Here is an 18,481-nt window from a genome sequence, read left to right on the forward strand (position 1 = left end):
GTTAAACAATTTAAAGGCAATGCTACCAAATACTAATTGAGTGTATGTAAACTTCTGACCCACTGAGAATGTGATGAAATAAATACAAGATGAAATAAATCATTTTCTCTACTATTATTCTGACATTTCACATTCTTAAATTAAAGTGGTGATCCTCACTGACCTAAAACAGGGGATTTATACTCTGATTAAATGTCAGGAATTGTGAAAAACTGAGTTTAAATGTATTTGGCTCAGGTGTATGTAAACGTCCGACTTCAACTGTATGTTTGTGTATTATTTTACTGCTCTAGAGATAAAAGTATTGTTTGGATAACCTTATTCGCTGTTATTTATTGATTATTTACACTCTTTATGCAATGCGCAATGTAGAGAAGAGTGATTACATAATTACCATAGTGAATTATTGTAATGTTTGTTTGTGTCAATTAATCCCACAAGGGATGCGTTGCCAATTGGCGATTTGACACGAAAATAATATTTAATTCACAAAATGTCATTCATACAGTATAATAACAGTCTGATATTCAAGGTCAGTGTATCTTCTGACATTAGTTTCCTCACGGCATCTTTTCCAGGGCGCTCATCTTCCCTCTCTCTTCTTCTTCTCTCCTCCCTTCCCTCTCTCATGTCCCTCCCTCCTGTCTTCTCCCTTGTCCCCCTCCCTTCTCTCAGGATGTTTAGCTCCTCCCTCCCTCCCTCCCGTTTTCATCTCTCCCTGTCTGGCTCCTCTGGGTGATAGTCATTGTTTGTCTTCTCTTCGTTGGGGCAGCCTCGTTTCTCCTGAAGGATGTCGGGCCTTTTGACGACTAATTCCAGCTCCGTGCTCCTCCTGCTGTCTGTCTCCCCGACCCTCCTCCTCCTCCTCTTCCTCCCGCTGCTGCCGCTGGACGCCAAGGTAAAGATAGAGAAACGCAAAAGAGGCACATGCTAGCATCACATGATCACATCATCTCACAGGTGCAGCGACAACAAAAAAAAGTTCTATATTGTTGGGTTTATGTTGTTTCAGTATTTTGATCCTTGATTTTCCCTGTGTGTTAGTAATGATGAGTCAGCATGTGGCTTACTACAGCTTGGTATTTCTGCCTCATTTGACCTATACAGGAATACATTGGTAACATACATACACCATCTTACTTGTTGTCTATAGTATCTGTTGTCTATAGTATCTGTTGTCTATAGTATCTGTTGTCTGTAGTATCTATCTGTTGTCTATAGTATCTATCTGTTGTCTGTAGTATCTGTTGTCTGTAGTATCTATCTGTTGTCTATAGTATATGTTGTCTGTAGTATCTATCTGTTGTCTATAGTATATGTTGTCTGTAGTATATGTTGTCTGTAGTATCTATCTGTTGTCTATAGTATATGTTGCTGATAGTATCGACTGTCTATAGTTGATTTTATTACCTTTATTTAACGAGGCAAGTCAGTTAAGAACAAATTCTTATTTTACAATGACGGCCTAGGAACAGTGGGTTAACTGCCTGTTTAGGGGCAGAACGACAGATTTGTATCTTGTCAGTTCGGGGATTTGATCTAGCAACCTTTTCAGTTACTAGTCCAGCGCTCTGGTTACACGAGGCTACCCTGCCACTCCGGGTAGTATCTATCTGTGGAGGAGAGATGTGGAGGGGGATGAAGGGAGAGATAGGGGGATGAAGGAGGAGGGTGGAGAGGGGCGTGGAGGGGGATGAAGGGAGAGATAGGGGGATGAAGGAGGAGGGGGGAGAGGGGCGTGGAGGGGGATGAAGGAGGAGGGGAGATGGAGGGGAGAGGGGCGTGGAGGGGGAGATGGAGGGGAGAGGGGCGTGGAGGGGGATGGAAGAGGAGGGGGATGGAGGGGGAGAGGGGCGTGGAGGGGGATGGAGGAGAAGGGGGATGGAGGAGGAGGGGGAGATGGAGGGGAGAGGGGCGTGGAGGGGGATGGAGGAGGAGGGGGATGGAGGGGGAGAGGGGCGTGGAGGGGGATGGAGGAGGAGGGGGAGGTGGAGGGGGAGAGGGGCGTGGAGGGGGATGGAGGAGGAGGGGGGATGGAGGGGGAGAGGGGCGTGGAGGGGCATGGAGGGAGAGATAGGGGGATGAAGGAGGAGGGGGAGGGGGCGTGGAGGGGGATGAAGAAGGAGGGGGGATGGAGGGGGATGGAGGGAGAGATAGGGGGAATGGAGGAGGAGGGGGGAGATGGAGGGGAGAGGGGCGTGGAGGGAGAGATAGGGGGATGGAGGAGGAGGGGGGCGATGGCGGAGGTGGAAGTTAGAGACGAGATGAATGTTGGACAGGAACTGTGCGTCACTGATGCTACCTCTGCTGTTGCTGTACAGGACCTAGGAGTCAGGTTGTGTCTGCATGAGTAGCACAGCCAGCGATGTAGAGGTGCTGTTGCTGTACAGGAACTAGGAGTCAGGTTGTGTCTGCATGAGTTACAACACCCTGGTTACTACACCCTGGTTACTACACCCTGGTTACAACACCCTGGTTACAACACTAGGTTACAACACCCTGGTTACAACACTATGGTTACTACACCCTGGTTACAACACTAGGTTACAACACCCTGGTTACAACACTATGGTTACTACACCCTGGTTACAACACTAGGTTACTATACCCTGGTTACTACACCCTGGTTACTACACTAGGTTACTACACCCTGGTTACAACACTAGGTTACTACACCCTGGTTACTACACCCTGGTTACTACACCCTGGTTACAACACTAGGTTACTACACCCTGGTTACTACACCCTGGTTATAACACTAGGTTACTACACCCTGGTTACAACACTAGGTTACTATACCCTGGTTACTACACCCTGGTTACTACACTAGGTTACTACACCCTGGTTACTATACCCTGGTTACAACACTAGGTTACTACACCCTGGTTACAACACTAGGTTACTACACCCTGGTTACTACACCCTGGTTACAACACCCTGGTTACAACACTAGGTTACAACACCCTGGTTACAACACTAGGTTACAACACCCTGGTTACAACACTATGGTTACTACACCCTGGTTACAACACTAGGTTACAACACCCTGGTTACAACACTATGGTTACTACACCCTGGTTACAACACTAGGTTACTACACCCTGGTTACAACACCCTGGTTACTACACCCTGGTTACAACACTAGGTTACTACACCCTGGTTACTACACCTGGTTACAACACAAGGTTACTACACCCTGGTTACAACACTAGGTTACTATACCCTGGTTACTACACCCTGGTTACTACACTAGGTTACTACACCCTGGTTACTATACCCTGGTTACAACACTAGGTTACTACACCCTGGTTACAACACTAGGTTACTACACCCTGGTTACTACACCCTGGTTACAACACCCTGGTTACAACACTAGGTTACAACACCCTGGTTACAACACTATGGTTACTACACCCTGGTTACAACACTAGGTTACTACACCCTGGTTACAACACTAGGTTACTACACCCTGGTTACTACACCCTGGTTACAACACTAGGTTACTACACCCTGGTTACAACACCCTGGTTACTACACCCTGGTTACAACACTAGGTTACTACACCCTGGTTACTACACCCTGGTTACAACACAAGGTTACTACACCCTGGTTACAACACTAGGTTACTACACCCTGGTTACAACACTAGGTTACTACACCCTGGTTACAACACTAGGTTACAACACCCTGGTTACTACACCCTGGTTACTACACCCTGGTTACAACACTAGGTTACTACACCCTGGTTACAACACTAGGTTACTACACCCTGGTTACAACACTAGGTTACGACACCCTGGTTACAACACTAGGTTACGACACCCTGGTTACAACACTAGGTTACTACACCCTGGTTACAACACTAGGTTACAACACTAGGTTACTACACCCTGGTTACAACACTAGGTTACTACACCCTGGTTACTACACCCTGGTTACAACACCCTGGTTACTACACCCTGGTTACAACACTAGGTTACGACACCCTGGTTACAACACTAGGTTACTACACCCTGGTTACAACACTAGGTTACTACACCCTGGTTACTACACCCTGGTTACTACACTAGGTTACTACACCCTGGTTACAACACTAGGTTACTACACCCTGGTTACAACACTAGTTTACTACACCCTGGTTACAACACCCTGGTTACAACACTAGGTTACTACACCCTGGTTACAACACTAGGTTACTACACCCTGGTTACAACACCCTGGTTACAGCACCCTGGTTACAACACTAGGTTACAACACCCTGGTTACAACACTAGGTTACTACACCCTGGTTACAACACTAGGTTACTACACCCTGGTTACAACACCCTGGTTACAGCACCCTGGTTACAACACTAGGTTACTACACCCTGGTTACAACACCCTGGTTACAACACTAGGTTACTACACCCTGGTTACAACACTAGGTTACTACACCCTGGTTACAACACTAGGTTACTACACCCTGGTTACAACACCCTGGTTACAACACTAGGTTACTACACCCTGGTTACAACACTAGGTTACAACACCCTGGTTACAACACTAGGTTACAACACCCTGGTTACAACACCCTGGTTACAACACTAGGTTACTACACCCTGGTTACTACACCCTGGTTACAACAGTAGGTTACTACACCCTGGTTACAACACTAGGTTACTACAACCTGGTTACAACACTAGGTTACTACACCCTGGTTACAACACCCTGGTTACAACACTAGGTTACTACACCCTGGTTACAACACTAGGTTACTACACCCTGGTTACAACACCCTGGTTACAACACTAGGTTACTACACCCTGGTTACAACACCCTGGTTACAACACTAGGTTACAACACCCTGGTTACAACACTAGGTTACAACACCCTGGTTACAACACCCTGGTTACTACACCCTGGTTACAACACCCTGGTTACAACACCCTGGTTACAACACTAGGTTACAACACCCTGGTTACAACACCCTGGTTACAACACTAGGTTACTACACCCTGGTTACTACGGGTACAGAGTCAATGTGGAGGCTATATACAGGGGGTACGGGTACAGAGTCAATGTGGAGGCTATATACAGGGGGTACGGGTACAGAGTCCATGTGGAGGCTATATACAGGGGGTACCAGTACAGAGTCAATGTGGAGGCTATATACAGGGGGTACCAGTACAGAGTCAATGTGGAGGCTATATACAGGGGGTACCGGTACAGAGTCAATGTGGAGGCTATATACAGGGTGTACCGGTACAGAGTCAATGTGGAGGCTATATACAGGGGGTACGGGTACAGAGTCAATGTGGAGGCTATATACAGGGGGTACCGGTACAGAGTCAATGTGGAGGCTATATACAGGGGGTACGGGTACAGAGTCAATGTGGAGGCTATATACAGGGGGTACCAGTACAGAGTCAATGTGGAGGCTATATACAGGGAGTACCGGTACAGAGTCAATGTGGAGGCTATATACAGGGGTACGGGTACAGAGTCAATGTGGAGGCTATATACAGGGGGTACAGAGTCAATGTGGAGGCTATATACAGGGGGTACCGGTACAGAGTCAATGTGGAGGCTATATACAGGGGGTACGGGTACAGAGTCAATGTGGAGGCTATATACAGGGGTACCGGTACCGAGTCAATGTGGAGGCTATATACAGGGGGTACCGGTACAGAGTCAATGTGGAGGCTATATACAGGGGGTACCAGTACAGAGTCAATGTGGAGGCTATATACAGGGGGCACCGGTACAGAGTCAATGTGGAGGCTTTATACAGGGGGTACCGGTACAGAGTCAATGTGGAGGCTATATACAGGGGCACCGGTACAGAGTCAATGTGGAGGCTATATACAGGGGTACCGGTACAGAGTCAATGTGGAGGCTATATAAAGGGGTACCGGTACAGAGTCAATGTGGAGGCTATATACAGGGGGTACCGGTACAGAGTCAATGTGGAGGCTATATACAGGGGGTACCGGTACAGAGTCAATGTGGAGGCTATATAAAGGGGGTACCGGTACAGAGTCAATGTGGAGGCTATATAAAGGGGGTACCGGTACAGAGTCAATGTGCGGGGGTACAGGTTAGTCCAGGTAATTTGTACATGTAGGTAGGGGCGAAGTGACTGCATATAGAGTAAACAGGTAGCAGCAGTGTACAAAACAAATGGAGGAGGGGGGGGGGGTCAATGTAAATAGTCCGGGAGGCCGTTTGACTAACTGTTCAGCAGTCTTATTGCTTGGGGGTAGAAGCTGTTAAGGAGCATTTTGGTCCCAGACTTGGCGCTCCGTACCGCTTGCCGTGCGGTAGCAGAGAGAACAGTCTATGACTTGGGTGGCTGGAGTCTTTGACAATTTTTTGGGGCTTTCCTCATGGCAATAATCTTTTAATATTATAGCTGTAGTCTACTGAAGTACTTAATATTATAGCTGTAGTCTACTGAAGTATTTAATATTATAGCTGTAGTCTACTGAAGTATTTAATATTATAGCTGTATTCTACTGAAGTATTTAATATTATAGCTGTATTCTACTGAAGTATTTAATATTATAGCTGTAGTCTACTGAAGTATTTAATATTATAGCTGTAGTCTACTGAAGTATTTAATATTACATTATAACTCTCATTCAGACAACGATAGCCTGAACACAGAGCTGTATTTAATTAACAGTGATAAAGATGTTGACTGTACTGTATGGATACTGATAACGCTGTCATGTGTCTGTTTGTCTCACACACACACACACACACACACACACACACACACACACACACACACACACACACACACACACACACACACACACACACACACACACACACACACACACACACACACACACACACACACACACACACACACACACACACACACACACACACACACAACATCACTGTATTGCCTCTACACCATTCAGCCTTGGTAATATATGGTTCCACAGTATCAATAGCTGATGCGACAACAATCCAATTAGCATAACCTACTGCTAGGAAGAGAGGAGCTCGCTGCTATGGCAACAGGCTTTGAGGGCACAGGCTCCATTTTCACAATGTAATTTTCTCTCTCTCGTTCAACTCTCTCTCGTTCAACTCTCTCTTTCTACTCTCTCTCTCTCTCTCTCTCTTTCTACTCTCTCTCTTTCTCTCTACTCTCTCTCTCTCTTTCTCTCTCTCTATCGCTCTCTCTATCTCTCTCTCTCCTCTCTCTCTCTATACTCTCTCTTTCTTCTCTTTCTCTCTCTCTACTCTCTCTCTCTACTCTCTCTCTTTCTTCTCTTTCTCTCTCTCTCTCTCTCTCTCTCTCTCTCTCTCTCTCTCTCTCTCTCTCTCTCTCTCTCTTTCTTCTCTCTCTTTCCTATCTCTCTCTCTCTCTTTCTACTCTCTCTCTCTCTCTCTCTCTCTCTCTCTCTCTCTCTCTCTCTCTCTCTCTCTCTCTCTCTCTTTCTTCTCTCTCTCTCTTTCTACTCTCTCTCTCTCTTTCTTCTCTTTCTTCTCTCTCTTTCTTATCTCTCTCTCTCTCGTTCTACTCTCTCTCTCTCTCTTTCTACTCTCTCTCTCTTTTTCTTCTCTCTGTGTGTTTTATTGATGAGTTTCTACATATTTGGTGCAGTAGGGAAACTGTTCATCTGAGACCAATGTGTTCCGTTCAAAAGGTGTACAGCTTTCAGTTGTCATCGCATTTACTAAAGGTGGAGCAAAGATAAGTGGTGGCCATTTTTCATTAATTTGAGTCACTCTAGAGATCGATTGGCTAGTAGCTAGGGACATTATGAAGGAGGGTAGAATATGATGGAAAGGTCATCAGAAGGGAACTATTGCAGTATAAAAAGTAGTAATTTGCAGTAAAATAAGTAGATATAGAGGAGGAGATATAGAGGTAGAATAGGAGATGTAGAGGAGATGTAGAGGAGGTGATGTAGAGGAGAGGAGGAGATATAGAGGTAAAGGAGGTGATATAGAGGTAGAGGAGGTGATGTTGAGGTAGAGGAGGAGATGTAGAGGAGGAGATATAGAGGTAGAGGAGGAGATATAGAGGTAGAGGAGGTGATGTAGAGGTAGAGGAGGTGATGTAGAGGTAGAGGAGGCGATATAGAGGTAGAGGAGGAGATATAGAGGTAAAGGAGGTGATATAGAGGAGGAGATATAGAGGAGGAGATATAGAGGTAGAGGAGGAGATGTAGAGGAGGAGATATAGAGGTAGAGGAGGAGATATAGAGGTAGAGGGGGAGATATAGAGGTAGAGGAGGAGATGTAGAGGAGGAGATATAGAGGTAGAGGAGGAGATGTAGAGGAGGAGATATAGAGGTAGAGGAGGAGATATAGAGGTAGAGGAGGAGATATAGAGGTAGAGGAGGTGATGTTGAGGTAGAGGAGGAGATATAGAGGTAGAGGAGGAGATGTAGAGGAGGAGATATAGAGGTAGAGGAGGAGATATAGAGGTAGAGGGGGAGATATAGAGGTAGAGGAGGAGATGTAGAGGAGGAGATATAGAGGTAGAGGAGGAGATGTAGAGGAGGAGATATAGAGGTAGAGGAGGAGATATAGAGGTAGAGGAGGTGATGTTGAGGTAGAGGAGGAGATATAGAGGTAGAGGAGGAGATATAGAGGTAGAGGAGGTGATGTTGAGGTAGAGGAGGAGATATAGAGGTAGAGGAGGAGATATAGAGGTAGAGGAGGTGATGTTGAGGTAGAGGAGGAGATATAGAGGTAGAGGAGGAGATATAGAGGTAGAGGAGGAGATATAGAGGTAGAGGAGGAGATATAGAGGTAGAGGAGGAGATATAGAGGTAGAGGAGGAGATATAGAGGTAGAGGAGGTGATGTAGAGGAGGAGATATAGAGGTAGAGGAGGAGATATAGATGTAGAGGAGGAGATATAGAGGTAAAGGAGGTGATGTAGAGGAGGAGATATAGAGGTAGAGGAGGTGATGTAGAGGTAGAGGAGGAGATATAGAGGTAGAGGAGGTGATGTAGAGGAGGAGATATAGAGGTAGAGGAGGTGATGTGGAGGAGGAGATATAGAGGTAGAGGAGGTGATGTAGAGGAGGAGATATAGAGGTAGAGGAGGTGATGTAGAGGTAGAGGAGGAGATATAGAGGTAGAGGAGGTGATGTAGAGGAGGAGATATAGAGGTAGAGGAGGTGATGTGGAGGTAGAGGAGGAGGAGAGTAAGGGGGTTGGAGCTGGGACATTTTCACCTTCCAGGAATTGTGTACTGATCCTTGCGATACGGGGCCGTGCATTATCATGCCGAAACATGAGGTGATGGCGACAGATGAATGGCACTGCAATGGGCCTCAGGATCTCGTCACGGTATCTTTGTGCATTCAAATTGCCATTGATCAAATGAAATTGTGTTCGTTTTCCGTAGCTTATGGCTGCCATTACCCATAACCCCACTGCCACCATGGGGGCCCTCTGTTCACAACGTTGACATCAGTAAACCAACCGCTCACCCACACGATGTGCCCGGTACAGTTGAAACCGGGATTAATCCGTGAAGAGCACACTTCTCCAGCGTGCCAGTGGTTATTGAAGGTGAACTTTGACCACTGAAATCTGTTACAACCCTGAACCCTGAACCCTGGTGAGGACGACGAGCACGCAGATGATTTTACCTGAGATAGTTTCTGGGAGTATGTGCAGAAATTATTCGGTTGTACAAACCCCCAGTTTCATCAGCTGTCTGGGTGGCTGGTCTCAGACGATCCCACAGTTTCATCAGCTGTCCAGGTGGCTGGTCTCAGACGATCCCCCAGTTTCATCAGCTGTCCAGGTGGCTGGTCTCAGACGATCCCACAGTTTCATCAGCTGTCCAGGTGGCTGGTCTCAGACGATCCCACAGTTTCATCAGCTGTCCAGGTGGCTGGTCTCAGACGATCCCACAGTTTCATCAGCTGTCCGGGTGGCTGGTCTCAGACGATCCCACAGTTTCATCAGCTGTCCAGGTGGCTGGTCTCAGACGATCCCACAGTTTCATCAGCTGTCCAGGTGGCTGGTCTCAGACGATCCCACAGTTTCATCAGCTGTCCAGGTGGCTGGTCTCAGACGATCCCACAGTTTCATCAGCTGTCCAGGTGGCTGGTCTCAGACGATCCCACAGTTTCATCAGCTGTCCAGGTGGCTGGTCTCAGACGATCCCACAGTTTCATCAGCTGTCCAGGTGGCTGGTCTCAGACGATCCCACAGTTTCATCAGCTGTCCAGGTGGCTGGTCTCAGACGATCCCACGGGTGAAGAAGACGGACGCGGAGACCCTGGGCTGGTGGTGGTTACATTTGGTCGTGAGTCTGGTTGGACATACTGCCAAATTCTCTAAAACGACGTTGGAGGCGGCTTATGGTAGAGAAATTAACATTAATTTCTCTGGCAACAGCTCTGTTGGACATTCCTGCAGTCAGCATGCCAATTGTACGCTCCCTCAAAACTTGGAGAAATCTGTGGCATTGTGTTTTGTGACAAAACTGAACATTTTGTTCAGTGTTATGAACATCGTGGTTCTGTAGCTCAGTTGGTAGAGCATGGCGCTTGTAACGCCAGGGTAGTGGGTTCGATTCCCGGGACCACCCATACGTAGAATGTATGCACACATGACTGTAAGTCGCTTTGGATAAAAGCGTCTGCGAAATGGCATATATTATTTATTTTATATTATTTTAGAGTGGCCTTTTATTGTCCCCAGCAAATCAAATCAAAATCAAATCATATCAAATTGCATTAGTCACATGCGCTGAATACAGTGAAATGCTCCTTAACCAACATTGCAGTTTTAAAAAATATATATGAAATAAATACAAAATATGAATAAGAAATTAAAGTAACAAGTAATTAAAGAGCAGCAGTAAAATAACAATAGCGAGACTATATACAGGGGGGGGGGTACCTGTACAGAGTCAATGTGCAGGGGCACCGGTTCATTTAGGTAATATGTACATGTAGGTAGAGTTATTAAAGTGACTATGCATAGATGATAACAACAGAGAGTAGTGTGGGAGAAATTATATAAATGATTTTGGTAACACAAGAGAAAGATACACTTATGGGTTCATTTCCTGTTCTGGTAAAATGCATTGACTATTGTATAGGGCAGGAAGCAGATAAAGGCCATGGGACAGCTGGGAAACACTAAAAATGCAGACACATAGACGCCTAGACCAGCTGGACATACAAAGATCAGAGGGATAGAAAAAGGAGGGGGTCAGCCAAATGACCAACTGATGGATTACAGACATCAATCGCATCACAGGGGAGACACATAAGTCTGTTTGATCTTAGACAACCATATGAAGAGAAGGCGACCAAGGCAGCTGGACACACTAAAAACTAGAGATAAAAAAGGCCACAGGAAAGGGGGATGTATATTATCTTTAGGTCAAAGCAAGGGTCTTGTCATCATTATAATCTGGCCGAAAGCAGATGTGGGCGTTACTGGGCTGAACAAGCAGGATTGGGATGTAACTGTATTTGCATTGGGGGATGAACTGATGATGTATGTGTGGGTATAACATGAAGAGTGAGAGCTCTGTAAAGGTGTGTGTTCCGCGGACCGCTCCGGCTTATGATACTGTTGTATTAAAAGTCTATATTGATTTTCACAAAGTTCTTGGTTGTGTCATATTTGAACCGATTTGCCACTACAGTAGCAGCAGTGTAAAAGAGGGGGGCAATGCAAATAGTCTGGGTAGCCATTTGATTAGCTGTTCAGGAGTCTTATTTCTTGGGTGTAGACGCTGTTTAGAAGCCTCTTGGACCTAGACTTGGCACTCCGGTAACGCTTGCCGTGCGGTATCAGAGAGAACAGTCTATGACTAGGGTGGCTGGAGTCTTTGACAATTTTTAGGACCTTCCTCTGACACCGCCTGGTATAGAGGTCCTGGATGGCAGGAAGCTTTGCCCCGGTGATGTACTGGGCAGTACGCATTACTCTCTGTAGTGCCTTGCTATCGGAGGCCGAGCAGTTGCCATACCAGGCAGTGATGCAACCAGTCAGGATGCTCTCGGTGGTGCAGCTGTAGAACCTTTTGAGGATTTGAGGACCAATGCCAAATCTTTTTAGTCTCCTGAGGGGGGGAAAAGGTGTTGTCGTGCCCTCTTCAGGACTGTCTTGGTGTATTTGGACCATTTGTTGGTGATGTGGACACCAAGGAATTTGAAGCTCTTGACCTGCTCCACTACATATGAGAATGGGGGTGTGCTCGGCACCCTTTTTCCTCTCGTCCACAATCATCTCCTTTGTCTTGTATCGATCACATTGAGGGATTAAGGGTTGTTTTCCTGGCAACACACGGCCAGGTCTCTAATCTCCTCCCTATATGCTGTCTCGTCGTTGTTGATGACTGTTGTGTCCTCTGCAAACTTAATGATGGTGTTGGAGTCGTGCCTGGCCGTGCAGTCATGAGTGAACAGGGAGTACAGGAGGGGACTAAGCACGCACCCCTGAGGGGCCCCAGTGTTGAGGATCAGCATGCCAGATGTGTTGTTGCCTACCCTTACCACCTGGGGGGCGACCCGTCAGGAAGTCCAGGATCCAGTTGCAGAGGGAGCTGTTCAGTCCCAGGGTCCTTAACTTAGTGATGAGCTTTGAGGGTACTATGGTGTTGAACGCTGTGTCATCTCAGAGCTTCAGGGGAGACTTACTGCTGTGTCATCTCAGAGCTTCAGGGGAGACTTACTGCTGTGTCATCTCAGAGTTCCAGGGGAGACTTACTGCTGTGTCATCTCAGAGCTTCCGGGGAGACTTACTGCTGTGTCATCTCAGAGTTCCAGGGGAGACTTACTGCTGTGTCATCTCAGAGCTTCAGGGGAGACTTACTGCTGTGTCATCTCAGAGCTTCAGGGGAGACTTACTGCTGTGTCATCTCAGAGCTTCAGGGGAGACTTACTGCTGTGTCATCTCAGAGCTTCAGGGGAGACTTACTGCTGCGTCATCTCAGAGCTTCAGGGGAGACTTACTGCTGTGTCATCTCAGAGCTTCAGGGGAGACTTACTGCTGTGTCATCTCAGAGTTCCAGGGGAGACTTACTGCTGTGTCATCTCAGAGCTTCAGGGGAGACTTACTGCTGTGTCATCTCAGAGTTCCAGGGGAGACTTACTGCTGTGTCATCTCAGAGTTCCAGGGGAGACTTACTGCTGTGTCATCTCAGAGTTTCAGGGGAGACTTACTGCTGTGTCATCTCAGAGTTCCAGGGGAGACTTACTGCTGTGTCATCTCAGAGCTTCAGGGGAGACTTACTGCTGTGTCATCTCAGAGTTCCAGGGGAGACTTACTGCTGTGTCATCTCAGAGCTTCAGGGGAGACTTACTGCTGTGTCATCTCAGAGCTTCAGGGGAGACTTACTGCTGTGTCATCTCAGAGCTTCAGGGGAGACTTACTGCTGTGTCATCTCAGAGCATCAGGGGAGACTTACGTCTGTGTCATCTCACAGCTTCAGGGGAGACTTACTGCTGTGTCATCTCAGAGCTTCAGGGAGACTTACTGCTGTGTCATCTCAGAGTTCCAGGGGAGACTTACTGCTGCGTCATCTCAGAGCTTCAGGGAGACTTACTGCTGTGTCATCTCAGAGCTTCAGGGAGACTTACTGCTGTGTCATCTCAGAGCTTCAGGGGAGACTTACTGCTGTGTCATCTCAGAGTTCCAGGGGAGACTTACTGCTGTGTCATCTCAGAGCTTCAGGGGAGACTTACTGCTGTGTCATCTCAGAGCTTCAGGGGAGACTTACTGCTGTGTCATCTCAGAGCTTCAGGCGAGACTTACTGCTGTGTCATCTCAGAGTTCCAGGGGAGACTTACTGCTGTGTCATCTCAGAGCTTCAGGCGAGACTTACTGCTGTGTCATCTCAGAGCTTCAGGCGAGACTTACTGCTGTGTCATCTCAGAGCTTCAGGCGAGACTTACTGCTGTGTCATCTCAGAGCTTCAGGCGAGACTTACTGCTGTGTCATCTCAGAGCTTCAGGCGAGACTTACTGCTGTGTCATCTCAGAGCTTCAGGCGAGACTTACTGCTGTGTCATCTCAGAGTTCCAAGGGAGACTTACTGCTGTGTCATCTCAGAGTTAATGTATGTGGGCGTCGACATTATCTTAGTCTATTACAAAGTCCTAAAAATAACCAACATATCTCTCTCTCATCCTGTCTATCTATCTCTTCTCTCTCTGTATCTCTCTTTCCTCTCTCTCTCTCTCTCTTTGTTTCTCCTCTCTTTCTGTCTCTCTCTCTCTCTCTCTCTCTCTCTCTCTCTCTCTCTCTCTCTTTGTTTCTCCTCTCTTTTGTCTCTCTCTCTCTCTCTCTCTCTCTCTCTCTCTCTCTCTCTCTCTCTCTCTCTCTCTTTGTTTCTCCTCTCTTTCTGTCTCTTTTCTCTCTCTCTCTCTCTCTCTCTCTCTCTCTCTCTCTCTCTCTCTCTCTCTCTCTCTCTCTCTCTCTCTCTCTCTCTCTCTCTCTCTTTGTTTCTCCTCTCTTTCTGTCTCTCTCTTTCTCCCTCTCAGTCATTGTCCGCTGCCCATGGCGTGGCGGGGCGTGGTCTGGACGCCACAGGAGGCGGGGTCAGGCGTCTCCGCAGAGACCTCCGTGATTCGCTGCCCTACGAGGCCGGGATGATGTCCTATCCTGGGGAGTCGGCTGACGTCCTGACCCGGCGGGGTAACGAGCTGCTCTATCAACCAGAGGAGTGGAGGGGGCAGGGCTTAAGCCATGCTGTGCAGCAATTGGTGGAGAATGACGAGAGGCATGAACAGGAAACGGCGTACCTGGCCGGGTTGCTCCGCCTCCTCAGTGAAGCTGAAGGAGCTGCCGGAGAGGGTGGAGGTGAGGAGGACCATGGGCCAGGGGACTTCCAAGGGCCCTATACCCGTGACTACGATGAGACAGAGCAGGGGATGAGAATGGGAAAGCCCCAGGCTGCAGCTCCATGGCAGGGCCTACTGGACCCCCAGCTCACCCAGGCTCTGCTCAACAGATACAGGCAGGAGAGGCTGCAGCAGCAGGCCGGGTTACCAGGTCTACCAGCCGCCATCAACAGGTTTACAGATGACAGGCTGGAAACAGGCAGCCAGGACCAAGACCAGGAGGCTCTGAGGTAAGGAGAGGGAGGGAGAGAGAGAAAAGAGAGAGAGAGGGAAGAGAGCACAGAGAAATGTGAATATACACAGAGGGTACAAAACATTAGGAACACCTTCTCATTCCATGACATAGACTGACCAGGTGAATCCAGGTGAAAGCTCTGATCCCTTATTGATGTCACTTGTTAAATCCACTTCAAATCAGTGTAGATGAAGGGGAGGAGACGGGTTAAAGAAGGATTTTTAAGCCTTGAGACAATTGATTGTGTATCTGTGCCATTCAGAGGGTGAATGGGCAAGTCAAAATATTTAAGTACCTTTGAATGGGGTATGGTAGTAGGTGCCCGGCGTGCTGTTTTTCGAGTGTGTCAAGAACTGCAATGCTGCTGGGTTTTTAGCGCTCAACAGTTTCCCGTGTGTATCAAGAATGGTCCACCACCCAAAGGACATCCAGCCAACTTGACGTCAACATGGGCCAGCATCCCTGTGGAATGCTTTCGACACCTTGTAGAGAACCTCCTCTCTTCTGATGGCAAAAGGGGGGGGGGGGGCAATTTTCTACACTCAGTTATGTAGCTATTGAATGTACACTAGCTAGCAGGGTATAATGTTTTGGTTGTAAAATGGAAACATAATTCATGTTATTATCACTGTGTCTCTAGATACCTCGTAACCAAGATCCTGTCCAGCATTAGTCCCAACAACCCCCAGGGTTCGTCAGGCCGCCGGGCGAGGAGGGACCTGGTGTCTGTGTCTGGTGGTGGGGGTGGAGGGGTCAGAGCAGCCTCAGAACCAGTCTTCCACAGATCCCGTCGCTCCCTGGTCTCCCTTCCTACTCCCTCCCCCAGCCGGGAGCCCTCTCCGGGGCTTCTGAGGGTCAAGAGGCTGGGGTACATGGAAGAGGGCCCTGGATGGCTTGGGGGAGAGAGGGAGGGCCACAAGACCCCAAACCATGCTGTGGGGTTACAGAGGATGAAGAGGATCGACACCGAACTACAGGCCCAGCCTGGTGGGAGGCCCAGCCGCAGGAGAAGAGCCCTGAACTACGACCCCCAAGCCCTAACCCACGACCCCGAGCTGCTGGTCCAACACATCCTACACTACCTGCCACAGTAGAGAGGGAGAGATAGAGAGACGGAGAGAGAGATGGAGAGACAGAGAGAGAGATGGAGAGACAGAGAGAGAGATGGAGAGACAGAGAGAGAGATGGAGAGACAGAGAGAGAGATAGAGAGACGGAGAGAGAGATGGAGAGAGAGATGGAGACAGAGAGAGAGATGGAGAGACAGAGAGAGAGAGAGACGGAGAGAGAGATGGAGAGACAGAGAGAGATATGGAGAGACAGAGAGAGATAGAGAGACAGTGAGAGAGATGGAGAGACAGAGAGAGAGAGATAGAGAGACAGTGAGAGAGATGGAGAGACAGAGAGAGAGATGGAGAGACAGAGAGAGAGAGATGGAGAGACAGAAAGAGAGAGATGGATAAACAGAGAGACGGAGATAGAGAGATGGAGAGACAGTGAGAGAGATAGAGAGAGATGGAGAGAGAGAAACAGAGAGAGATATAGATATAGACGGAGAGAGAGATATATAGAGGGAGAGAGAGCGATAGAGAAGCAGAGAGAGATAGAGAGAAACAGAGAGAGAGATAGATGGACAGAGAGATATGGAGAGAGATGGATAGAGAGAAGGAGAGAGAGAGATGGAGAGATGGACAGAGAGATATATAGAGGGAGAGAGAGCGATAGAGAAGCAGAGAGAGATAGAGAGAAACAGAGAGAGATATAGATGGACAGAGAGATATGGAGAGAGATGGATAGAGAGAAGGAGAGAGAGAGATATAGAGGGAGAGAGAAGTAGAGAGAGATAGAGATGGAGAGAGAGAGAGAAGCAGAGAGAGTAAGACAGATGGAGAGAGATGGAGATTTGGAGATACATGGATAGAGAGAGATAGAGAGATAGAAAGATAGCCTCATGCTTATTAACAGTGTAGTAACACCTTCTAACACTCTATATATTATAATATTCATAAATGTCTTTGAAATAAAGCTTCAATCAAAGTATTCTGATAGATTTGTTTATTTTTTTGAGTTCAGATCTTATTTATTTGATTTGTTTGGGAAGTTGAGAATAGGGAGGGCAAGAGGGGGAAAATTATTATTAAAAAGATGAGGGAGAGACAGGGTAGCCAAGTGGTTAGGGCGTCGGACTAGTAACCGAAAGGTTGCAAGATCGAATCCCCGAGCTGACAATCAGAATCTGTCGTTCTGCCCCTGAACAAGGCAGTTAACCCACTGTTCCTAGACCAGTTAACCCACTGTTCCTAGACCAGTTAACCCACTGTTCCTAGACCAGTTAACCCACTGTTCCTAGACCAGTTAACCCACTGTTCCTAGACCAGTTAACCCACTGTTCCTAGGCCAGTTAACCCACTGTTCCTAGACCAGTTAACTCACTGTTCCTAGACCAGTTAACCCACTGTTCCTAGGCCAGTTAACCCACTGTTCCTAGGCCAGTTAACCCACTGTTCCTAGACCAGTTAACCCACTGTTCCTAGACCAGTTAACCCACTGTTCCTCGGCCGTCATTGAAATTAAGAATTTGTTGTTAACTCACTTGCCAGGTTAAATAAAAGTTAAATGTTTTAGTAGTCTTCATCATCCCCCCATGTTTTAGTAGTCTTCATCTTCCCCCATGTTTTAGTAGTCTTCATCATCCCCCATGTTTTAGTAGTCTTCATCATCCCCCCATGTTTTAGTAGTCTTCATCATCCCCCCATGTTTTAGTAGTCTTCATCATCCCCCCATGTTTTAGTAGTCTTCATCTTCCCCCATGTTTTAGTAGTCTTCATCTTCCCCCATGTTTTAGTAGTCTTCATCTTCCCCCATGTTTTAGTAGTCTTCATCATCTCCCATGTTTTAGTAGTCTTCATCTTCCCCCATGTTTTAGTAGTCTTCATCTTCCCCCATGTTTTAGTAGTCTTCATCTTCCCCCATGTTTTAGTAGTCTTCATCTTCCCCCATGTTTTAGTAGTCTTCATCATCTCCCATGTTTTAGTAGTCTTCATCTTCCCCCATGTTTTAGTAGTCTTCATCTTCCCCCATGTTTTAGTAGTCTTCATCTTCCCCCATGTTTTAGTAGTCTTCATCTTCCCCCATGTTTTAGTAGTCTTCATCTTCCCCCATGTTTTAGTAGTCTTCATCATCTCCCCATGTTTTAGTAGTCTTCATCTTCTTCCCATGTTTTAGTAGTCTTCATCTTCCCCATGTTTTAGTAGTCTTCATCATCTCCCCATGTTTTAGTAGTCTTCATCTTCTTCCCATGTTTTAGTAGTCTTCATCTTCCCCATGTTTTAGTAGTCTTCATCTACTTCCCATGTTTTAGTAGTCTTCATCTTCTCCCCATGTTTTAGTAGTCTTCATCTTCTTCCCATGTTTT

General features: G+C 47.2%; 1 protein-coding gene across 1 annotated transcript; it reads left to right on the plus strand.

The window, feature by feature from the left end:
- Positions 1-702: 702 nt before the first annotated feature.
- On the plus strand, positions 703-17,106 carry LOC118380137 (uncharacterized). Its single transcript, XM_052484431.1, has 3 exons — positions 703-898; positions 14,473-15,062; positions 15,708-17,106. The coding sequence occupies exons 1-3, from the start codon at positions 791-793 to the stop codon at positions 16,159-16,161; spliced, it is 1,152 nt and encodes a 383-aa protein (XP_052340391.1). The 5' UTR covers positions 703-790; the 3' UTR covers positions 16,162-17,106.
- The last annotated feature ends 1,375 nt before the right edge of the window (positions 17,107-18,481 follow it).

The sequence above is a fragment of the Oncorhynchus keta genome, chromosome 28 (assembly GCF_023373465.1).
Source record: "Oncorhynchus keta strain PuntledgeMale-10-30-2019 chromosome 28, Oket_V2, whole genome shotgun sequence".
NCBI lineage: Eukaryota > Metazoa > Chordata > Actinopteri > Salmoniformes > Salmonidae > Oncorhynchus > Oncorhynchus keta.